The 25,601-nt window shown below is 44.5% G+C and overlaps 1 protein-coding gene across 9 annotated transcripts in view; it reads left to right on the top strand.

Moving 5' to 3' along the window:
- LOC149351296 (cyclin-D-binding Myb-like transcription factor 1) overlaps positions 1-25,601 on the top strand; it is a 108,204-nt gene that overhangs the window by 42,350 nt on the left and 40,253 nt on the right. For all 9 annotated transcript variants that reach the window (XR_016290574.1, XR_016290575.1, XM_089580612.1 and 6 more), the window contains 5 exons: positions 659-749; positions 9,077-9,153; positions 14,366-14,480; positions 15,775-15,862; positions 23,729-23,871. Coding sequence is in view for 7 of the 9 variants with exons in the window: in XM_089580612.1 (XP_089436738.1) it covers positions 659-749; positions 9,077-9,153; positions 14,366-14,480; positions 15,775-15,862; positions 23,729-23,871 (514 nt within the window). In the remaining 2 variants the exon portion in view is untranslated. The remainder of the gene's footprint in view (positions 1-658; positions 750-9,076; positions 9,154-14,365; positions 14,481-15,774; positions 15,863-23,728; positions 23,872-25,601) is intronic.

Below are 25,601 nucleotides of genomic sequence, written 5' to 3'. Positions count from 1 at the left end.
AAAAAAACACACATAAAAGGTCCCAATTCCTATCTGTTGGCGGCTGACAAAAGCGGGTTTCACCTGTGGCTCATTGGTTGGTCACGCTGCGCCCCCTTGGGTGGCACACCAGTGGGCCACAACACACAGGGACTAGGGCTTTGAAAATTGCTGCCACAGTGCACATGTTAATGCATTTTATGCAGAGCACATAGAGGCAGAAAGCTCGAACATTGGCCTGTTCATAATGCACTTGCCGGAACTGCGTAGTGTTGCGGTAGATGGCTTGCTTCGAGGTTATAGTGACCGCTATATTGGTGGACCGAGGGCACAGTGCAAGTGTGTGTGTGTGTGTCTAACCCACCTGCTGTGATGTGCACTGTGGAAGCTGTGTGTAGTCCACCATCATGGTGCCCGTGACCTCAGTTGCAAGCCATCTGTACTTGGCTTTATAGTGCTTGTTTGATTGATTGTCATACTGGTACTGGGTGTTGCTCAGTTTTAAAGATGATTTTGGTAATTAGTTCACAACTTGCTTTAACATATAATGAATAGTTTTGCTTCTGTAGCTGTGAATGTCCATGAAAATGCCAAAAATGTCTCTGCCATGAAGTATGTCATTCTTTGCATGTGTTTTCAATGGTGAGGTGAACCATTTATTTTAATCTTCTCTTTGTAGGCCTGTGTGAATGGGGACCTGCGCTATCCGACCCTTCACTTCAAATCAAAACCATCACGTGAGGACATAAGGCGTTACGAGCAAGACACAGGTATTGTATTGTGGGCATCTAACGTGATGCAATGAAGGGTTAGATTTACTGGTATTATAAACCTGTCACATGGGCATCGCAAAGGCCTTTGCAAATTAGGTCCTTATGTTCAAAGGCGTAAGGAGGGAGCTACTCAGCACAAATGTTCCGCCTTTGCTGCTAAGGGCCTTGGAGGTGAAGGTGCCCATCCGAGACCTTTGGAGCCCTAAGGCACGGCCTTCGAGAACCTGCAATTGCAGTGTCATCCAACATCAAAAAGTAAAAGCAAAGAAAAATATATGCAGCTAATAAATAATGTTTGAAAACATCTTTAGAAGATGCGAAAGATTTGTCTGGTATTGCTTTTTGAACAAGAGTGTTTATTTTGTGCCCTGCTTTCAAGAAAGTAAAATTGAAATTGTTGGAGCAACACCGAGTGCCCCTGGTGGCCAAGGCAATACACAGAACCTGCTGCTGATGATAAGAGTATCTGTCAGTTCTTTTAAGGAAGCAATAAGAACAAAAATTCTGAGCTCAGTGAATGAATAAGGTGCCCCACTTTGGCTTTAAAACACTAATTTCAGCCACCTCTTGCACAGCAACAGTTGCTAAGCCTCAACGGCTGTTTCACGTACCTTTGGGTTGCACCATGTAGCTGTGTCGCTGCTCCTTAGAGCATTTGCTCCTTCGGTGCCTTTGCTGGAAAGGCCTTCGAGGAATGCCGTGTGACAGGGGTATTGTGTTCCCTCCTTGTAGCAACCCTCAAGTGAGGGTTAACAGTGTCAATAAATAACATTTGCATATTTTAGAGGCTTTAAATTTGCATAGTAGTACAGTTGACTCGCAATAACTTGAACTTCAAGGGAACCAAAATTTATTTGAGTTGTGCGGAGTTTGAACTAAGGATAGTCTCTAAAAAAAACATTTAATTTTTGACAGGACCAAAACCTCATTTCGAATAAACTGGATGTTCAAATTAAGCGAGTTAAAACCCCTATATTCGCTAGAACAGACACTTACAAGTTTTCGTTTTTTCCACGCACAATAACAGATTGGAATGAGCTAGTTAAACCATTATCCTAAGAGTTTTAACCAATTATTTTTTCTATATTGTGTTGTTCTTTTTTGAAATGTTGCGTTTTTTTTTGTCTCTTGATTGACTTTGTTCGCCCACCCTGCTTGGACTCAGTGTCCGCAGTATTTTGTAAATAAATAAATAAATAAATGAGGGTCCACTGAATTCAAAATTTTGGAGCTCGAGGTCTTCGGCAGAAATTGTTTTTGTCCTTTTATTTTTCCATGGACTGCTTCACTGCTGTGAAGGAATATTAGCTGTGTCACTGTACTTCATTTTGGTAGTTCCTTGCAGCTCTGCCAAAGCTGTGAAGCATGCAGAGACGACATTCTTGTGCAGTGAAATATAGTGCCAATTGAAAAGTCTCCGCCTTGATTGCAGATTGATTAATGCAGGACTGAAACAATCAATGAGAAATTTGTAGTAGCATAATCATTTTATGGGTGAAAGATAATTGATTAAAGAGCAGAAATTGCAACCATATGCCGCCAGTGCAATCAGAACCCGTGACCACCATATGTTGCGTATGGTGCTCTACCAACTGAGCTATAGCAGTGGCTGTCCAATCTTCTTCCAGTGGTATATATGTTGCGTGTAACCTAACCTTGAGAGTGTTAGCTAGCGCCATCCTTGTCCAAAGCAACAGACATAAAATTTCCTGTTTTACTTTGAGTGTCATATGGCGCATGATCCAATGGTGAGGGCGGCAGCTGTGCCAGAACCTTCTCATGCTACCTGACATTGACTGCCAGAACCGAGGTCCTCGATCAGCTATTGAGCAGACAACTGGAGGGAAATGAGGAGCTTTTTAGTGCGCTAACACTTATAGTGGGCATTCCCCGCATTTAGCCATCATGTGTTTGTCTGTTTGTTTATCTGTCTGTCTGAAGCGCCGCTGCAGTGGCTCAATGGTTACGGCACTCAGCTGCTGACCTGAAAGACACGGCTTCGATCCTGGCCGCGGTGGTCGAATTTCAATGGAGGCGAAATTATAGAGGCCCATGTACTGTGCGATGACAGTGCACGTTAAAGAACCCCAGGGGGTCGAAATTATGGGAGCCCTTCACTACGGCGTCCCTCATAGCCTGAGTCGCTTTGGGACGTTAAACGCCTATAAACCAATTGTCTGAAGCCTACTTTGTGGCAGGCTGCTCAACTGCCTGCCGGTTGGCGGGCAACCTGCTCAGGTGTGTATGTGGGGGGGACCGGCCCTCCGTGTCAAGTAGCAGCTAAGTTGAATTAATCGTGAGAGGCTGTTTGGGAATAGCAACCTGGGTCATAATCCATCCCAAGTAACCTAAGCTCCACCGATAGCAGCACCTGCCGTAGAAGGGCAGTTGCATATCACTTAACCACTGCACCAGGAGCGGTGTGAGGACTCCCAGGGATCTATGAATGTAAATGTAAAGGAGAGAATGACCAGTCTGGATATTAACCCATTATCACTATCAAAACAACTGTCATCCATGAACAATAGATGTGAACACCAAAACCGAAGTTAAAATTGAATTGCTAGCACACCTAATTCACATTTTGCCTAACTACGCAAATTGACCATATTTTTTTTATTCTACTTTTTAGTCAATTTCCTATTGACCAACACCACAAATTAAAAATAATTTGCTAGAGCACGGCTCTCGCGGATTTTCTCGGGCTGCTCCACGCACTTTCTGTGGTTGCCCAGAACACGTTCATTTTTCTCTGGCTGGGCGGTTTTGGGCTGCCAGCGGGCAGCCAGACTCACCAGGACGATTTTGTGCTGGCAGCGCTCGGGCAACTAGCTGACGACAGAGAAGTGGTATGGTAGTGGGGACCGTGCGCGGCCATTTTGAGTGCTAATAAAGCAACGTTTTATTCTTTTTGACATAGCTTCTCGCAATTTTCGGCGGTCGCCACAGTTCGCCCAAAGAACCAGCGATATAGAGCTGCGTACCAGCTGCCGTGGTGGCTCAGTGGTTATGGTGCTTGGCTGCTGACCCGAAAGACGCGGGTTCGATCCCGGCCGTGGCGGTCGAATTTTTATGGAGCTGAAATTCTTGAGGCCCGTGCACTGTGCGATATGTCAGGGCACATTAAAGAACCCAGGTGGTCGAAATTTCCGGAACCCTTCACTACGGCGTCTCCCATAGCCTGAGTTGCTTTGGGACCTTAAAGCCCTTAAGCCAAACCAAACTAGAAGTAGTGCAGTTCTTCATGTGAAATTTTGTTCAATCCCTAGCGCAACACAGGCACTTGTTTCAACTAGACCATGGTGCATATTGTCTGTGTTGCCTGCAATGACTCCTTCTGCAGTAGTTCTCGCTGTTTGTTTATTTGTTTTGCATGTGTATGTGCAATCGCGTTTCGATCGTCTCACCACCTCACAAGCGCAAATGCTCGCTTCATATCACGATTGCATAGTTCGGATTCACTGAATATTTTGGCTGTTAATTTTGCGCACCCAGCTGATATTGCGATGGTGTTCGAGGCCTTTCAGGAGAGCGGCCGCAGATTCCAGCTTCGAGTACGCGCTCGGACTCGCGCATACATACATACATGTGGTGAACGTGTTTGACAAGGTGTTAGTTGTGTGCGATACGAAAGCATGGTCTTCCTTGGTTTCTGTGCTGTAGAAAGGCAGATATGCTTTCAAAAATGCTTGATTGATTGAAGCAGGTCCTTTATTAAGAGCTCTCACGAGCACCTGTGGCATCTGTGCTCGAGGCATCCACGCACAGTTGTCACGGCGGCCGAGGTGGGTGCTGATTTGGTTGATGCTCGGGCTTTCTGCCACAAATGCTTAAAATATCTGTGAAGTACCATGCGTATACATCACCTCGCATTTGACTCAATAAAGAGAAAAATTTCCCAGCGCGGATCATATCATGCATGGACACGCAGTAGCACGTGAGGTGCTGACACGCAAGGCCAGGTGTAGCGCCTTTCATTCGAGTGCTAGCTCTCTGAAGTTGTAGCATACAGATGCGAAACGCAGCGGAATTTGTAGAGTACACCCGCTTTCTCTAGGTGAATGTTCAGCCAGCTGATATGTGTGCTTTTGTCGAGAGTATGCATGCATTCCTTGCCAGCAGCAGAAGCCGGCTGGTGACAGACTGCAGTTGAGCGGAACGTAGCCCAATTCTTTTCTGCTTACGGCCCACAGAAAGCAGTTCACGAATGTCGAACGCAGGGTAAATCCTGCGATCATATACTTACTGCGTAGTTAACAAACGCATGGTAATCCGAGAGTACTGCATGTGGTTTGATGAGCAATGCACATGCAATTTTTTTCCTCTGATGTGGTGCCAACTGAAAGCTGTTAGGTTGCGATTGGGTATTGCATGCTTTTGAGGATTTCTCAAAGCTTACAGGGCACACAATGCACTGAAAGCACGCGCTCGTGTTGTCGTCTGATGTATACAGGTGCGAGCGCGTTCAGCGCTCAATAACTTCACGTTTTCGCTCCCAAGGAACCTATTCCTGCCATACGCATACGTAGCCATAAGATGCAGCAGAACACGAAGCAACTGAGAGCATCTGCCCTCTGTGATCCATGGTGGCCTTGCTGCTTTGATTGCCAGCAGGCTGTTTCCAGTGGCTGCCAGCCCATGTGACAGTGATGCGCCTTCCTGTCAGGGGCTAATTTTCTGGCAGCCAGCGGGCTGCCCAAGTGCGGTAAATCGAAGAGGCTCTAATTGGCTTCCTAAATATGTATGTCATGCCAAGCACCTCAATTCTCTACCCTTGTCTGTTTGGTATGTACAAGTGGCATTTAAATATAGTGGTGTTGTTAGTCTTCTATGTATGCAAAGAAAATGATGCCTTATGCAATATGACATAATTTTTCTAGATATTTTTTTGTTCAAAAGCAGTAACATTAAAAAAATATTTTTCTACTTTTTCTGTATATCCAAGTAAACAACACTGAAACTATGTCTTTTAAAATATATATTTAGCTTAGAAGTTAGCCATTATCAGAACAAAATGTTGTGCATTTCAGTTAAAATGGCCACTGAACACTTGCAGCATCGTGAAGAACTGTGAGAGGGTAGTTCTCCAGCTTTCGCATAATGGTGTCCACTGTCGTGCACAGTAGCAACGACTGTAATGGCACGGTGCCTAGAATATGCTGGCTAGTGTGCTGACCAAGAGCGCCAAAATGGTACTGAGAACAATGACTGCCAGTGGCTGCCGCAGGGGGGTGCTGCTGACTGGGAGTGGGCTAAAGCCTGAGCGCGCTGTGCCTTCTTCGCGAAAGATGCAGTCGCAGATTTGTTTTATTTCTTTATTTTTAACATAGACTGTATTAACCTATGTTATAGCTTACAATATATGCACCACAGTAAATAAATTGCAATCCTCCCTGTGATGTTACATGTTCGTTCTTTACAAGGCTGCTTTACCTTGGTCATTCTTTTTATGGGACAGTTGGATGATGCATGCACTAGAAAAATGACTCACACCAAAGAAATTACTCACTCGTGCACACGCCAATGGTGGCTGTGCTAAGCGAGATCATTGGCCGGCGATGCACAGTCACACTCCCTGTGAGCAGTGCCCTCAATTGGCGACTGTTGGCACTCATTGGAAACAGTGGCCCCCTTTCCCACGGTGAGCTGCTGGTGCTCGGCATGTTAGCCAGTATGTTCTAGACACTGCAGTAATGGTATATGTAGTGTACAGCTCACAGCCAAGGTGGCACCACACGCCCATCATCTAAAATGGTTTGACAGGTATTGGAGTGTGGAAAAGCATGCGTTTCATCTGGGAGTGGATGCAGTACATAGAATGCATACCTGCATGAAAGCACCAAGCTTTAACGCGCGTTTTTACTCCAACTTAATGCGCGCGTGGCACGGTGACGACATGCTGGCCAAAGCGAGACCCTGTGCACTCCAACGGTGCTTGACCATTGACGTGTTCGGCAGCTTCGGCGCACCCTGACCACATTGGCAGCGACTTGGAGCATGTGTTAATTTTCCGCCTGGTGTGCCAAAGCCTCCCACCCAGAATACACCACACATCCCTCCCTTGTCACTGGCTGACCAGTCTCCAGAACGTCCTCCATGGAGGCGCGGAGCCACGACTGGGACTGTTTTGTAAATTTCATGATAGGTGGTGTGCCAGACGAAGGACGTTCTGCGCATGCACTCAGTCACACAGCGCTGCCCCTCGCGGAGTAGCTGGACTGTAGAGTGGCCAAATTGCACCTGGTGTAGCATTGTCAACCTGACGTATCCACAACCACAACCAGCGCTTGCCCGTGCGCTGAGAACATCGGAGTATAAACGCGTCTTTAGGGATAAATGCACCATATTGTTCTGGCTTCCAGACGATATATGGCTGCTTTTGTACCTCTACAGACCTGTGCACCACAGCTGCTAACCTCCGCTGCAGCTCAACGTTGATAGGAGTTCCTGTTAGAAAAGTGATGCTGTTGTGCTAATCTTGTTAGGGTGTTTCTTTATGGTTAGTTGATAGCATTATTTTGTCTTTATTTTCACTTGAGGTGTTTCTGCAGAGTTCGCAAAGACTCGTCTGCTCACTTTATTTCTGTGAATGCCACAAACAGACAATAAGCAGGTGACGAGATGTGCAGGAACATGTTTAACATCTGTGCACTCTCCTCATTGGTTGAGAAAGTCTGTATTCACTGTCTGTATTCACTACTGGTCATAAATCAATACCGAATCATTTTATTTTATTTTATTATTTAAGGCTGAACATAGAGACAGGTTTGTGGTAAGCTTTTGTTTTTGTTGTTGAGGAGCTTGAACAGTATAAAGTACACATGCATGCCCTCTTTGGTAAGGTATTAAGTGGAAGGCATTTTAGTCTAGCCTATTTCTAACGAACCTGACGGTAACGTGGAATGTGTTCCTTGAATCTGAGGTTTGTAGGTAGGGGACTTCAAATATTACAGCGGAAAATGCGAAGTCAGGCAAATGTAGTGTTTATTTCTTGAAAAGGTCCGTTGTGCGCGTCTGCAGTCCCTACAGAAGCACTTTCCAAGCTTCCCAGAGTAGTCGCATGCTTCTCGCCACAACCATTTCTCCCGAGTTGCTTTAGGGACGCATCACTGATTACGATATGGCCATTCATGGCAGCTGGGGGTAGGAGGTAAGCTTCCACATCTCCTAACCTCAACAAAGCTGTGCGGATGCAGTGAGGAAGCCAATGTGATGCACATGCATGCAGAACGTATCAATTGCACTGTTATACGTGCACTGCTTCCGCCTGGCAGGAGAGCAGAAATTGGAAAACTGATACGACTGGCAGTCAGAGCTTATAGTTAGCTGCCATTGGTTTATCACCGACCGTGTGCACTTGTTTCGCTTTTCAATGCTGCCGGTCTTTTGCGCACACCACGCTTGTGCTTCTACTTTAGACCAACGGGCACACGTGCAGGCATCGATTGGCAGTGCAGACTGTCACTGCGCGCTTGGCCGGTGGTTTCAATGCCGACTTTCTGTTGCTTTTTTGGGGTCGGCATGTTGTTTTGGGAGGGGGGAGGCTTGTCACGGAAGCTAGAAAACACTTTCCAGTCTCCATGCTGATGGGCAGCGTACATTATTACGGTGCCTCCTTGTTCGCTCTAAATGAGTTGTGCTGTCACAGTCGTTTGTAGTATCTGAGATGCAGTGCCATTGCTCTAATGCATATTTTGATGATAGTACCAACCTCATTCGTAATAAGAGAGCGCTCGTTATAATTGCGCCCGTTATAAGTGGGCTCAACTGTATTAGTATACCAAGTGTTCAAGTGCTTGTAGACCCCAGTCAGCAAAAATTTATCAGTGCTTTGCACGATATTAACTTAATAAGAAGCTCTTGATGTTTTTCATTCATTGTGGAAAGCCCATGTGCTTGCTGCTTGTGCTTTCTGAGAGCTAAAATATTGATATAGTAAATGATTAGAGCACTTAATTTCAATGCAGTTTTCTTTTCTCATTCAGCGCCTTCTGTTTGCATTGGATTAGTTTCATGAAGATTGTGGAGAGTAATTTCTATAATTCTAGAGTATATCTAAAGATTTTTGAGTCTGTCTGGCACACTAACCCAGCGTGTTTTTGTCCTGAGCACTTCTAGCAAATTGCATGGCACATAAATAGATGCAATTTATCAGCTGAACATACAAGTGCTGTCTGCTCACTAAGTAATTTCTTTTTTCAAAGGTTGTGCTTTTCTTTTTGACTTTTCACATTACTTACTTCAGTCATGTAATAAGAAGGAAACAACAGTGTTTTTTTTTTTTTTTACAACAAGAATGCTATATTCTGGTAATTATCTTTCAGGGTGCAAGGTTAATGCTGGAAAGTATACGCCCGAAGAGGACGCTATTCTACTGGACAACGTTTATGAAATTGCTAAGGTAGGCATTTCCCAAAGAAGAACATGCCCTTATTGGGGGTGAAAACATTGTTTTCATGAATGTGTGCTGGACAAAACTGACCTCACGTTCTTGAGGTGTCACTATAGCTGTTGTTGAATGTTCTTAGCTATATTTCTTGAAGCAGCCACACTTATGTGCAGGATATGCATTAGATTCTCTTTGGTCTCTTTTTGCATAATACAATTCTTATTGTTTTGCTTCATTATTATCAGTGTGTTTAAACAATTTTCAGAAATGGCATATACAAATTGATTTTTTTTATTAATGTTCACACGTTTTTATTTTAGAAACTGAGAGAGATACATCGGTGTGGTCTGTGCAGGTGGTTCGTACAGCAAGGTGGACTTCACATGTGTGATAGAGCTCAATAATTAGATGGTTAATTAGATAAAATGAACTAATAAAATTTTTTTATGATTTTGCGGTGCAAGATTATATTGTAAAATTTCAGGCCGTCAACATAAAAGCTGAGCCGTTTTTAAAAATTTTTTTATTGGCTATGTGGTTAGAAATATCAAATTATTCATTTCAAAGTTTGTTGAGTTGGCTTTCCCGCAGCTATAGCACTGGCTGCGCTTCAGCCTCGGGCAATGAAAGGGCAGGAAACGAGCCTTCAAACAGTAACAAAATGGTGGCAGTTGGGGAGCAGTTTCAGAGTTGCGATCATGTGAAGTGGGGCGTCATTTCAGAGCTTGAACTTCATTTTTCAGTGGCGCGACTCTCAAGATATTAATTTTTTCTATACTTTGGGATTTTTTTTAGTGTGGATATTTTATGGAGGTATAGTCTGAAGTATATTTAATACGAAAAACAGCTTTTCGAAAAATTTACTTTCTCGTGATTTCTTGCAGTTTCAAGACCTGTATCCCCCCTTAATTAATTGTGTAATTATTGAGCTCTGCCATGTACAGTCTTTGCCAAAAGTAACTGGGCAGCGGTGGTTCCTTTCTTAGCTGCATAAAGAAGCACTTGCAGCAGCCCTTAAAGTAGCTGCGAAATGCATTCTCAGTGTATTGTTTTGCCTGTTGGTTGCATAGAATGAGTTATAGTGGTGCTATTAGCATTGGTCGTACCGTATATATTCCGGTTTTGATACTTTAATTAGCTTGCAAAAACAAACTCATGGCACTGATGGTGTCACCACACAGTGGCAGTTTTCAGCAGTGGATGTCACATATCGGGCAGGAACTTGATGATTGGACATAGAGTAAATATACTGCAAACTATGTTAATAAATTAATGTAGGTTTTGCCATGTTTTGGGTTTTGTATTAGATCAACAAAATCAGCACATTTACCTTACGTAAAAGTACTTCAGAGGAAGCAAAAAAAAAAAAACACCACCAGAGGCTCTGGCTATTGTTCTGCATCGCAGGACTTTTCACCTTTCTGTACACTTTTTACACATCTATGAAATCAGAAACAGTACTTAAGCCTACTCTCTATGTATCTGAGAACGGCTTGGCAGAATTGATCTGATCGAGTCATTGCATTCTACAAGCGTGCGTTTCGGTCCCAAGGAAGGACACAAAGAAAAAGACTTTCGTTTCAAATTTACCGGTGCGCATCGGCAGCTTGAGCAGGATCACCGGGCATGGCTGCCAGATGGCGCCACGCTTCCATCATCAGTGCGCAGTGACAAAGAACGGTATGCGGGGCCGGTAGCGGCATGCGCTAGGCTAAAAAGTATCTCGCGCTCGAATTTGGATAAGTCAGGAAAGGCCATCGATCAATGTTCCCTTCTGCGCCATCGATGTGATGATGAAGCATTGCTGGGCCAGCTGGGCATCCGCATGGTTGCTGTAACCATGGAAACGACGCTGCCAGCCTTGGCAAGAATGAGTTACAGCGAACAGGCAATGCTGATGTGCAAACTTCCGCTGATGTGCAAACTTCCGCGACTTGCTCAGATGGGATGTCTCGATTGGTCTCCTCCCAATATCGTCATTGGGAGAGCGAAATGGGAATGGGCAGCCCCGCCAAAATTGAGTTGAGGGCAGCATTTTGTTTGGTTGTATTTTTAAATTTCTTCATTGAATAACTCCCTTTCCTATGCATCGATTCCTGTAATTCTTTTTGAGTCAGCATCTGTGTGGTATAAAGAATCCACCTGAAGTATAGCCGGTATCCCTTCAAGTAGTGTTTCGCAGCCCCTTTAAGCTCTGAATCTGTGTAAAGTAAGGTGAACCCTTGTCCTCATGTTTTGACATCTTTCGGTTTTTTTGGGTGCCCTAAAGGCTCAGTTGTACGGTTGAGAAGCAGAAACCTGCTGCTCTGTTACTTTTGGCAAAGGGGGTGCATAATGTCCGCCTTGCTGTACAATCTACCTGCACAGACTCAGCGATGTCTCTCTCACAGTTTTTGAAATAAAAATCTGTAAATGTTTAAAAAAATTATCACCTGGTATTTTCTTGTCACAGTGCTTTTGATTCTCATCACTTTAGGTCGTGTGTCTTGAGAGTTCATATTTGGCACACCACAGTTCCGATATTGTGCTGTCAGTGCTTTTCCAGCTTGTACAGACATGAAACAAAACAGAGATGTGGATTTGTGCTCAATGATTCACAAGTGGTGTGTGCAACTCGTTATGTGGGAGAGGTGGTCTATATTTTTGTAAGTACAGTCACGCCTTGTTATTATGTACACTTTGGTTTCTAATCAGAACTTACTATAAAATAACCAATCTCGTAGAAAAAAAAAAAGTGATTAAAATTTGAATCTGCCTGTAGCAGTGTGCATTGACTTTGGTATTTGACAAGTACTTGTAAGTGCATTATTGGGGTCACCATTTTCTCCAAAAGACTGCAGTGGAGCTTAAAGATGCACTATATCTCATGATACAAGAGATGCAGGCTTCACACTTATCTAACTGTTGGTTACGGAACTGTGCTTGTTGAGTAGGATATTTGATTTCGTATTTGTTGTTGCATTCTCAGCAGTGTTGGCACTTAGCTCCTTATCAAAAATTTGGCTCTTTGTCAGCGTCGAGTAGTTGATCAGCAGAGCTTCCTGGGTCGGCTGTACCACCTTGTTCGAGGTATTCTTGAAGTCTGTCAGAAGGATGTCATTGATGTGCACGTGCATGCATATGCCCATCTGCTGCGTTCACTTGCTTGTGTCCACCTGCAATGAGTGTGATCTTTCTGATAGATGGTAGCGAGTGTGCCTGTGCAGACGTATTTGGCGGTGATGTATAACGCGTCCCGCATTTTCCTTGCCTTCCCAACATTTTCCTCATGCCAAAACTTGTTTCCTTGAACATACAGTACAATCTCGATGACACGAATCTCATTGGTCGCAAAAAAAAATATTCATATCATCCAAAATTTTATATCGTCCCAAACAAACAGTCGGGGTATTCACAGGCATAGGAAATGCATTTGTGCTGGTCTGCTTATTCACGGTAGTGCGTCCACAGCTCGCTACTCGCAACGCGTACAGCACGACTGATGAGCATCACATTGACAATGTACAGGCCGTGCACCCACTCTCACTAGGGACATTAACGATATGAGGGGCTGCGTGCACTCCGTCCATTGCTTGCGGTGCACAGTTGAGGTTTTAACACTGTTATTCATGTTAATGCAACAGAAATACATGGGTCCCAACTAGCTCTGTGCATTTTCACCTTGTCCATTACCCGAACAGCGAGTTTTCAATTAATATTTTCATATTATTTTTTCATCTGTTAAAAAAAAGTAGAATTTCGCCTCCATCGAAATTCGGCCACCGTGGCCGGGATCGAACCCATGTCTTTCAGGAGATGTTTAATTTAAAGGGGCCCAGAAACACAATCTTAGTTGAATGTTTTGCCTGTTGATGGCGTACAGTGAGTTACAATGATGCTATTGGCGTCAGTAACACCGCATATATTCCATCTTTTAATATTTTAATGTCCTCCCAAAAACACTTCATGGCTCTGATGGTGGCCTCACACAGTGGCGGGTTTCAGCAGCGGATATGACATCACCTGGCGCGAGCTTGATGATTGACAAACAGTAAATATACTGCAAATTGTGTGAATAAATAGAGACACATTTTGTCACCTGTCTGCGTTTTATATTAGATCAACAAAAACAACTTGTTTGTCTTAGATAAAAGCCCTGCAAAGCAAGTAAAATAAAAATACACCACCAGGGGCTCTGGCATGGAAACGACGCTGCCAGCCTCAGCAAGAATGAGTTACAGAGAGCAGGCAACCATGGAGTGCAAACTTCCGCGACGTGCTCTGACAGGCTGTTTTGATTGGTTGTGCCAGGTGCCGTCATCGGGAGAACGAAATAGGAGTGGGAAGCCCCGCCAAAATCGAGTTAAGGGCAGCGTTTTGTTTGCTTGTATTTTGAAATTTCTTCATTGAATAACTCCCGTTCCTGTGCATCGATTCCTGTAATTCTTTTTAAGTCAGCATCTGTGTGACATAAAGAATCCACCTGCAGTATAGCCGGTATCCCCCCAAGCAGTGTTTCGCAGTCCCTTTAAGGTGGTTTTCTTACACAGTTCTGTACATAGTGAACTCTCCGCTTTTTTTTTTTTTTTTTTCAGAGTGTGCTATATGCAGCTCTGATTTCGTCATTTCAAGAAAATTAAGCATCTACGTGCCGCCTTGGTGGCTTAGTGGTTATGGTGCTCGGCTGCTGACCCGAGAGACGTGGGTTTGATCCAGGCCGCGCCAGTCGAATTTTGATGGAGGCAAAATTCTAGAGGCCCGTGTGCTGCGCGATCTCAGTGCACTTTAAAGAACCCGAGGTGGTCGAAATTTCCGGAGCCCTTCACTACGGCGTCTCTCATAGCCTGAGTCGCTTTGGGACGTTGAACCCCATAAACCAAACCAAATCATATTAATGGGGTCTTAACAAAGCATGACTGTATTGGTAGTAGACAGCACCTTTAAGGTGAGATTCTGAATGTGTGATTACCAACTATATCTTCCATTATGAAATCATACCTTTGTACTTGTATTTAATGTTAGTTTGTATCCTACTCTTTCCAGAGTAGACTAACCTGTAAGTGGCACTATTTAGTGTTGGGCTGTACTGTGCTGTGTGTAATCAACATGCTGGAAAAGCAAACATTTCTTTGATGGCATGTTGCAAATTTTTGAGGTTACATGTCAGTGTATGAATTCTTTGTTCTCTGCTAGTATTCTCAGCTTCTTTCAGTTAACAAATGTTTCTCTTTTTGTTTTAATGCAGTATTACAAGATTTGTTACCCCTACATGATTGTCGGACATCATGGGAATGAAGACCCAGAACAGCTGAAGGAAGTGCAGGACTTAGTTCGAAAAGAGCAAATCATTCGACTGCTAGGTAATGCATTATTGCTTTATGTTATGTTCTGAGAAAATTGGTTGAAACATTTCTTTTTTGCATTTATGGAGGTGTTTACTAATTAAAGAACCAAAAAAAAACTTTTTCTGCTGTTATATGGCCATGTCTCGCTCATGGTTTCTCAGTCATAGCAACTTCATGGCACTACGTGATGATTGCTCATCTCAAGACTGGTTGTGTATATGCATAAAAGTACTAAAACAAAAAAACACATGACTCTCTCAGATGAGTGTGAAACATCAACTGTCTATGTCAGGATAAACGGGGTATTCTTTGTGCCCGTCTATGCATTTTTTTTTCATCCGAGTCCTGTAATGCCTGTCCAGCACAAATTGTCGAGATGGACCAGGCATGGTCCTATGCGTTCCACAGTTCACGACAGTCTAGTTATGCTGTTCATTAGCATATAATATCTGTCAGTGCACGTTAAAGAACCCCAGGTGGTCGAAATTTCCGGAGCCCTTCACTACGGCATCCTTCATAGCCTGAGTCGCTTTGGGACGTTGAACCCTAATAAACCAAACCAGAAAGAAAATATGTAGCTGCTTGTATTTTACAGTTTGTAAAATTTTTCATACAGTAGAGTCTCAGTGATACGAATCTCACAGGGTCGCGAAAAAATTCATATACGATATTTCGTATCATCCAAATGAACAAAATTCGTTTGCAGAAGCATGAAAAATGAATTCACACAGATCTGTTTACGGCTGACGAGATTTATTCGCATCCATGCAGCCACAGCTTGCTACTCACAGTGAGTACACTATGACTGGCGATCATAATGTTATCGATGTGCAGGCTGCGCACTACCGCTGACTGCTCACGATGCGTACCACACGATTAGTGATCACGGCATCTGTTATGTACAGGCAGCGCTTAGTGTTCAAGGGTGAATTCGTGGCTCGTGCATTCGTATCATCCGTAGTGGCATGGGAGAGAGTTTCATCCCAAATTCCGCACATTGTACGCAATGCACTCTGGCTGGGGAATTTTACTAATTCTTATCATAGCGAAATTCACATCAACCATGTTCGTATCACAGATATTCTACTGTATTTGTATTCTGTTTATTTGTCTGTAGAATTTGTTCAACACATTAAAGATGACTGTACAAGAGTCCAGTAGGCATAGAATAGCTGCATTCAATAATAGATGGCGGTCATCTTGTTGCTCATTTCACTTGTGATGATTGTCAGCTCGATGTAATTGAGAAGTGATATACTCTTCCCTCAAAATGTCACTCGTGTTTACTTGAGCATGCATTGCCTTTCAGGACGAGGACTGCCATTGAGAACAATTCATTCGGCTTACATGCGTGCGCGGATCCTGCTGAATCCCCTGGGCCGTCGTAAAAAAGTAGTGTAAGTGCACCGTCCTTTTCATTGTAATGTAATGCCATGGCTCCATGCTTCATTCCCTCATGCCACAAAATGTTTGAATGCTAGGGCTTGTAGAAAAAGTGGTACTGTTCGTGCATAATTATGCTCAGTGATACCACCCTTGCACCAAAATGCCAAACCAGACAAGCTGTGCCCCTCGTAGAAAATTGGGAAAATTGTGCCAAACTGCTTCAGACTGACTGCTTTCAAATTGGGCACTGCCAGACTCCTTCAATACTTCCAGTGGTTATGAAACTCTCGCCAAGGCTATTATTTTTTCTTTTTAATATTTTATGCAAAACTGAAGTGGAGGTCCCGTATCTGCTACAATACCGTAATCCTAGCCTGCTTGATGCTTATATGAGGTCTCCTCGATTTGGCTGCACTTTCTGCACCAGTTCAGGCTGTGCAGCACTCTCGCACTCGATTTGTCAGTGCAGCTAGCACCATCTGCACTTCGGCACTGCCGGTCTGGCTTCGTGCTGCCTGAGTTCTGCACTAGCCTCCTGGCGAGTGCAGCCATGGCGGGCCATGAAAGCTCGCTCAGGCTGTCCACTGACGTCATCGGGGTGGGGGACACGGCAGTGAGGTGTCGCCCTAATCGAGCCGCGATGTTTAAAAATTATTTGTAAATTATAGGGTCTATGCAGAGCTTTCAAATTTGAATCGAATATCCGCAAAGACCATCTCTGCAGATCTGTTGCACTAGAATATTATCATCGAAATAATTTAATTTCAGGGTCCCTTTAAACATGCGGTGTGCTTATTAACCTACGATAGCCACATGGCTGCAGCACAGTGTGTGATGAGGCAAAAGCCCCGTTAGCAGACGGCACTCACTGGATTTGTGTTGCGCTTACGTCACTTGCCTGGGTTCAGTTGACATGTCTGTAGGTTTAAAAGTATGTTACGGTATAGTGCAGTACGTGTAGCACTGTCTGGCATGCAATTTTAATGGATAGTTTAATGCATGGCTTAGCCTCTGCATCTTTAACCTATGAATGCGTCAAAACGTTGCGTTGGCTGTTGCAGTGCGCGGCACCATGGCGTTAAACTTTTGGAAGCACACTGCATTCACTTTTGCTCGCGATAGTTGCACAGCGCAGGCCACATTTAATTGCTCATCTTTTGAACTTATAGGTAAATGGTGAATTTGAGTGGGTGCAGCTTTGCCATTTTGCCAGCAGCAGGGTGTTGCTATTTGTAAGTTGACAATGCTACAGCAAAGCGCCGCTAACTGCCCTGATCCCGATCGAATGCCACTGTTTTGAATTGAGATATGCTCCAGCACACATTACTGCACTGTACCGCAGTCTTCTTTAATATACTAATGCAATACCCCTGTCACACTAGCAAATTTAATGTCATTCGAATCGAATGACATTAGCACTTAATGTCATTAATCGACTGCTACACGGGAACATGTAATGTCATTAGGTTCGAATGACATTCGCCATCGAATGAGTTAGGGCAACTCATTCGCATTCGATCTCGAACCGAATGCGTACTCTGGACACCAGATACGCAGCAGAAACAAGCGACGCGAAAAAATAATGTGCACACTGCCAAACCTAGAAAGTGCATTTATTTAGTTCTGCTGAAAAAAAGTTAATGTTGGTGTGAATCTGTTCACACTAGAGGCTGTCGTGGATAGCTATTACTCTCGGTCTCAGCAGCCTACAGCAGCGGCCGAGCGTGAAGCAGCGTCTTTCCCGCGACCGTCGGTCATTTTGGGATGCGTGATTCTTGCTGGTTGGCGTGCCATGTTCGTTAAGCTCGAAAGTACTTACTTTTGGAAGTCATTTCCAAGCTCCGCGCGCCGCCATGTCAGCCATTTTGTTTGTTTACATTTATCGGATTTGTGGTTGACTTTGTACTTAACTTGGCTTTTGATGGCTAAAGTGGTGCAGAATGGCCGCAAATAATATTTTAAGCCTATAATACGGCGCACAAATGTTCTCACCCGCTTTTGAAACACTGCACAACAATTTCAAACATCTTTTATGCGCGCTGATGTCGTTCAGTTGGACTTTTTTTTTTTCACTGATCGTCGACGCCACCATTTTCGAATGACATTATTTTTTCCCGTGTAGCACCGAAAGAGACCAAATGACATTCGATGCATCGAATGCCATTAGGTTTGAATGACATTAAATTTGCTAGTGTGACAGGGGTATAAAATATTTTTGCAGCTAATGCGTTGCTGTCTTGCTTGGCATACATGCACAAAATGAACAAGGGAACGTCTTGCACGAACTGAACTATTTGCTTGAATATACTACCAAGAGCAGAAAAAATTCTAAGGATGATTACAATTCCCCTTATTGCAAAATTTGAGCGCAGCTCTGTCGGTGTCTCAGGCATTGTTTTGCTTTGCTGGGTCGTCGGCACCTCTGGCGACGATATTAGTTCAATAGCAGTATTAGTAGAAGACAATGTGCAATGCACAATCCGAGTGTATGCCTATCTCACAGAATTGCTGCATACTATTGTTGCGAATCTTTGTGCTGTTTGTTAGTTCAAGCTGAAAGCCATCGGCACGCGGCGTTATCATTTCATCTGTGATGCAAGGTGCGACCAGACTTATCTCGATTGATCACAACTATGTGCAACTGCTTCCACATTTTTCCAGATTATTGCACATACAGTGGAGCACTGATTATGCGTTCCCTGTTCGTGTGACGACCTGCATTTTACGACGAATTGGCACGGGCCTGGCAAATCTCCCACAGGGATAATGCATTGAAAGCCTCGATTATACGACGGAAAAATATGCTCACCGCGCTTTGTACAATGCCTGGCGGGGACCGACTGGAATGAGGCTCTGGCAGAGCACTTTATTGGCAGACGTGACTTCGGCCAAGCTGGTTCCAGATCAGAATCAAGACGGAGACGTGCGTGCAACGATGCGATTGAGCGCATGGCGGCCTGCAATGACAGTTCTGCTGACAGCTCGGACTCGGACTCAGCACGCACGACCCGCGGCCGTCGATGCGAGGCGCCTTGCCTGGCCCATTTTTCTGCGCACTTCATTGTTGAAGGTGTTAAGGAAATCAACTATACGTTCATACCAGCATGACGTTATTGCAGAGGCGGCAACAAGATTAAACATTTCTGTGATCATCAGCGGTTAGTTCGAAAGCAATTTCTGTTGCGGCTTTAGTTCGGAACACGTTAGGCCTCGACATCAAGCGAGCCAGAAGTGAGTGGCGCGCTGTCACCCAGCGGGCCGCACATCACTTCAGAAAGCATGCCAGTGGCGCATTCGTGTCGCAGGCGAACATCGTGTTTTCTTTTTTCCATTATGACTTGAATTCCTAGTACAGTCGTCCACAGACCTGTCTAGAGCGCTCGAACTCCTTGCCATCTGCTTTCCGCAGCGTGCAGAGCAACATCAAACAGCAGCGCCTGGTTCGAGATAGTGCATCTCTGAGTATCGTCTAAGCATCAGACATGCACTATCTTGAACCAGGCGCAGCCGCTAGACGACCTCTGCGCACTGCGGAGCGCAGATAGCATGGAGTTTGTGCGTTCTAGACAGATCTGTGGACGACTGCACAGACACTGCTGCCTGCTGCCGCGGAGTGACAGTGGTTCTAGAGGAAGTCTGAACAGAAGGACGTGTCGCTGGCATGGCTGTAATGCGCGCCGCGAAACTTCTTCGAAGAGTCGTAGCAGCCATCTTTCTGGCGCTTGTGGCACTTGTGAGGCGCTTGTGATGTCTGAATAATGTGCAAGGATGGGAGCACATGTGCGCCTCGTGTAAATCTGCTTCTTAGGCGTTTAAAGCATGGCTGCGCACAGTCTGAGAACTAATCATCGCAGAACGAAAACGGGCATTTTTATAACGCGCGGGGAAAAGAACCTTAATTATTTTTGAAAGCCACAGTAGCGGACATGTTTATTACACAAATACGTCACTCTTGCAAGATTTTCGATTATACGGCGGTTTCACGTGGTCCCCTGAAAGCCAAATCGAGGCTCTACTGTAGTTGCTTTTGGCTCCTTACCTCGAAGGTTCCTTGCCGGTTTTACATTGAGCGTGGCTGAGAGTGGCAGGGATTCTTTCTGACGACCGCCGAGCACGCTTTTTGCTACGCTGCCGCAGTCATTCAGTTCTTTTTGGGCGCGAGTCAGCCCAATAAAGAGTTTCGTTTGGAAGCCTTTTCGCTGTCTTCCTGCTTGCTGGACTGCTGTCACCACTATGTGACACTATTTAGAACAAAAGTAAGAGACACACCCCCTCCCCCTGTGTTCAGAACTGTGCCACACTGGAAGTGCAGCATCATTCAGAGAGTGTGGGGTGTCGCTTACTTTCGCTCATGATAGTACCTAATCTGGTCAGCCTCTCAATGAACTCGGAAGTGTGCACAAGAGGTGACAGTGTTGAGCTCGCATGGGGGATTTTTCCCTGCTTTCTGTTGAATTCCTGTAATGTCCACCCTTTTCACATTGTGCGCAGAAAATTTTCGCCAATCATTCATTACGTCCGCAGTGAAAACTGTCACCGTGCAGCACGTTCTTGCTTGCGGGGTTGTGGTGTCTCTGTCTTCGTTGCTTGCGAGTACAGCTTCCAGAGGCATTTGTTCTGTTTCAGGCTCAGTGCCATAATGCTCCACCTCATTAGTACTAGGTGAATTCATTATAAGTGGGCACAACTAAAGTTTCTGCGTTTGCACTTTGCCATTCGTCTCGTTTGGACAGCATGCGACCCCTGCCCTCTATCATCCAGTTAAAAAAAGTGAAGATTTTATATATCGTGCAGGGTTAGTGCAGGCGTGCAGTCAGAAGAATTATCAAGGCCAATGCTGCAATCAGCACACAGGACTAACCTAAACTGACCTCGTCCACAAGGTGGTTGAGTCTGATTATTTGCTTCTGAGTAAGGCAAACGCAATTTTGCAAGAAAATGCACCAGAACTGTGTGACACAAATGAAAAACTGGAAAAGTTTTATTAAGGAAGGTCCAGGGTTCTCTCCCAGAATTTTTGAGGGAGGAAATCTGAAGACTGGGGGGCGTTTAGATTCATGACGACAGAGGTTCTATTTATATCTTTATTCCGAACCCTAATCATCATCATCAGCCTGACTACGCCCACTGCAGGGCAAAAGTCCTCTCTGTCTCTCCAGTTAAACAACGTCCTGTGCCAGCTGCGGCCATCCTATCTCTACAAATTAATCTCATTCGCCCACCTTTCTGCAGCCCCCTGCTACGCTTGCTTTCTCTTTGAATCCAGTCAATTGCCGTTAACAACCATCGGTTGTCTTGTCTTCGCATTACATTTCCTGCCGAAGCCCATTTCTTCCTATTAATTTCGACTAGGTTGTCATTAACCCACGTTTGTTCCCTTACCCACTCTGCCCTCTTCCTGTCTCTTAACGTTACTCCTATGATTTTCTTTTCCATAGCTCGCTGCTTTGTCCTAAACTTAAGTTGAACCCTTTTCGTTAGCCTCCACATTTCTGCCCCATAGGTGAGTACCAGTAAGATACAGCTGTTAATACTGTTTTCTTGAAGGATACTGGTAAACTACCATTCATGATCTGAGAGAACCTGCCAACCCTACTGGTTACACTTTAAAGCTCCATTTATCTTAAGCTTGGCCCACTTTTACCCTACCATATCACAGGGGTAGCTGTTGACGTCAGGCCCTTCACACGCAGTACGAACGAGACAGTCCAATGACTTCTCTTTGAGGCGACTTCTCAGTTGAGTTTTGATAAGTTTGAGAGTTCAGTTTCAGAGAAGTTTCTTTTTCACAGTCTACTGTGTGTACAGTGGGAGCACAATTAGGTATTAGCCAGCTATGTATGCCATATGAGGAAACAGTTCTTTCACGTCGTCTGCCGCAAAAAGTGTAACGTCTGCTGCTGCAGCTTTTGCAAGCGCTCAGATTCAAGCATAAAGTTGGCAAAAGCAATCCACTCTCCCAGTATGTCCTGGTTAGAGTAACGCACAGCTTTTCCAGTGCATTGGCAAAATGGAACGTTTTGAAAGCATAAATGCGCCATGCATGTTGGTGCTGGACAGTGAAACCTCGTTAGTTCAACCTTCGTTAAATTCGGAAATCAGGATAATTCGGGCTGCCGACATGGTCCCGGCTAATGCCAGTGTAAATCCATGGCTTTGGATGCTTCTGGGCTCGCACCGGTTAATTTGGACAACCTCCCAAATCAGAGGCCATGTCGCTGAATGGACGACATAGCGAGCGTCGTGCTAATATCCTGCATGATGTCGTATGTCATGTTAGAGAAGTATACACACTCCTCTTACATCAGGCAATGGTAGACGACGTGACGACATTCAGAGGCCCTTGGTGCCAAAAAATTATGAGGCCGCATAATTTTGGTTTCCCTCTTCTGACTTTCGCTCTAGACCACGGTGATGGCGACCCGGCCGCACATCGGCCAGCCAGCTGAGTAGAGTTTTGCACAGTTTTGGACACTAATTGATGCATCACTGGTCTTTCTCACCAGAGAATGTCTCGCCTTTCCTATGCTGGCTCATTTCCCTCAGTTCTGCCTTGTGGCTCTTTCATTCTTTTATATGGGCAAAACTGCACTAACTGTGCGCTCACCACACGCTATTCGCAGTTACTGTGGTGGCGCCTTTTCACACGCGGCGACGCCACTTGTGAGGAGGCTCCACTGCAACCACATCACTCCAAGATATCGGCACTTGGCCCCTTGGGCAGCATAGCTGCGTACGGCGGGTAGTGGCACAGCATTGGCAAGTCTACATGAATAGCGTTGGCACGTGTGTAACACGTGGCCCCACTTGAACACTTTCCTGCATTTGGCGATAAAGTCGCAGTGATTTCTGTCGGCAGCATTAGCGAACTTGGAGCCCTGAGTCTCTGCCAGGGGGCAATCAAGAGGTAGGCAGTGGTGGGCGAGTGGCCATAGACGTGGGCAGCCAGCCAACTGGTGAGGAGAACCCTGGAGAGAGCCAGTATAAAAGTCTTTCGAGCCTTGTAACCAAGCGTGGAGAGCCACATAGCAGCGCATGCAAGCTGCTGTGCTCGCATGTATATGCAAAGTGTGTGCTGTACAAGTGAACATTGTGTGACATATTTCACAAATGCATCATCTTAAATTGTACAGCATAAAACTGACATACGTTCAATTTTCTGCCATTAGCAACAAACATAATCGTGTAGCACACCTTCACATCGCACTCGGAATTTTTCAGCGTTTCTCGCCAATGCAAAAGATTTGGGAACTAAAATGAATATGTACCCCATTTTCTTATTGTGATGCCAGAAGCTCGGGAAACAGAAGTATGTGCTTCAGAGTGCTGCTAAGTCATTGTTGCATGGCTCCAAAGTTCTTAAAATTGGAAATTTTACTACTCCTGAGTGCAGTTAAATTGGTATTTCACTGCTCCAAATTGGAATTTACTGGTAGCATCACTGTATACTTGATGTTTAAACAATGTGCATCTTAGATTCAAGCATATCTAATGTAGATGTGTTTCAAAATTGACTTGTATGGAGTAGACTTTTGATTTACTTCTGATCTGCTGAAAACACATTCCATACTAATGGTTCTAAGTGGCAGTGCAAGGGTGGCGTTCACATGCAGCAAGTCTACCTGGGATGATACTAGTCGCTACAGCACTGCAGCAGTTAGCATTAGCCAGTGTACAAAAGGCTTGTGGCTTTTCCGAACTGCAAAAGGCAAAGGTTTATGGGAACAAAGTTCCTTTCCTGTACTGTACACCTGGTAAGCTGAATGAAGGTCACCAACCTGTTCAGGTTATTAGAGTTCAGCTTTATGGAGTTTGTCTTAAAAGAGAGATCACTCTATGCAGTTTTGTTGTGTCCTATCACTCCTTTTTCATTTCAGTCTAACTGCACAACAGAAGAGACGTTTGCTGCGGATGTACAGTCGCATTGGTCCAAAATGGACTGTGATGGCACAGAGACTGGGATTAACGGCAGAACAATGCAGAAGCTCGTTTCGCCATTTGAAGGAAAAAGAGACCTTTGGTACGTTCAAATGAGCATTCTTGTATAAGAGAGAGAAACTTGCAGATTTAAAGTTAAACTTATCACTTTTCTGTTATGCAGGCACCTTTTTCTTAAGATTTTACATGACAAATGTTCTGAAAGTAAGTGTCTCACTTGGATTTAGACTATTTATGTACTTATATGGTAACCTTTTTAACATAAATGTTATATTGCCCTGTTATATACTCTTGAAATGCAAAGTCGAAAGGAACAAAAGCACGGTGCCCTCGTGTCGTTGCTCCTCATAAAGATTGAGAGCTTCATATGTTCGCTGACCAGCCACGATTGATTGCATGAACTGCCATTTAAGTTATTTGTTGGCAGGTAAAATCACCTCGTTATGGTTGAAGCAAGCGCCTCGCAAATTTTTGGGGTGGCGTCACTGTCTAAAAGAATGAGGCCGAGTCATAGGTCAAAGGCACCCACTATTATGCCTGTCTGCTTTCTCGGTGTGCTTGACCCTCCCTTGCTCTTGAAGTAGACTGTCCTCATCTAGCTTCACATTTGGGAGCGTATGCAGCTTACTTCGGCCAGAATTGTTGTTCGAAGTACAATGCGGTACTGAATGGTGATGAGAGGCATGCCATGCGGTGTGACCTGCAAACTTCACCAACAGCCGCTAGCTGATCGCACTTTTTTTCGAATTTTCATGGGTCTGATATCCATATATCTGAATCTCGAATCTTGGCATGAATACCTTTCCAGGTAAGCAGGGACAAACACAGCACCTATATAAAGATTATTGTGTGGAGTGCAAACTTCTCACCACACCGATAACTTGAAACATGCAAATTCATTTTGGCATATGTTTACTGTATCCACGCTCTTAAGTTGTTCAAAAATACTCATATTACTGCTCCAAAAATGTATTTCGGCTCCATGGCAGCTCAAAGATACACATTTACTGCTCCGGAGCTGCTCCAGAATTTTCAGAACACTTTCTTTTTTTTTCTGCAAGAGCTGCTCTAAAACCTGTCTTGGCTGTCCCGCCCCTGCATTTATCCGCTTCGGCTTTAAACCATAACGGCCATATGGGTTGGAGAATGGGGGGCTTTCAAGAATGTGCCATTTGTGGTGCATGCTCATTACTTTAATGTTCTTAGTCATGTCTAAATAGAGCACAGCCAACAAACTTTGTCACTGTTGCCAGCACTGAGCTTCTTCTTCTTCTTTTTTTTTTTTTTGGATGACACCAGCCACCCCATGTCTGCTATGGGTCTGCCTGATGTCGCTACTGACATGACTGTTCACTTGATGCACTACGAGTTACGATGATTGTGAGATGTGAGAGGTCATTGGCTGGCGGCCTTTTGGAGGGGTATATTAGAGTGAAATGCACAGAAAGGCATCGAAATGAAGAACAAAATGGCAATAGTAGTGCTATCACACACTCCTAGTCCTCTTCTGGCATGCAATTTGATGACATCATGCCTGATGCCTCAAGTTTGACTGCCTTGGCACAAAGCACGAATTAATTCGCTTGCAATTTTCTCAGCTAGAAGCAGCTTTTCCATCAAACAAGTGAAGGAATAAATGCAGCAGGCCTTGTTATTCTACTGCTTTAAAGAAGTGAAATGCTGAGGAGTCAAAATCATTCCCATTAAAGGGACACTGAGGAGAAATTGAAGCTGGCTTGTATCGACAGAATACCAGCTCCTGATTACAAAAACGCCACTCATACTGACAACAAAGCTCGTGTAACGTAGAAA

This window comes from Amblyomma mixtum, chromosome 3, assembly GCF_055824585.1.
Source record: "Amblyomma mixtum isolate Tamu chromosome 3, ASM5582458v1, whole genome shotgun sequence".
Taxonomy (NCBI): Eukaryota; Metazoa; Arthropoda; class Arachnida; order Ixodida; family Ixodidae; genus Amblyomma; species Amblyomma mixtum.
This window is presented reverse-complemented; position numbering and strand designations above follow the sequence as displayed.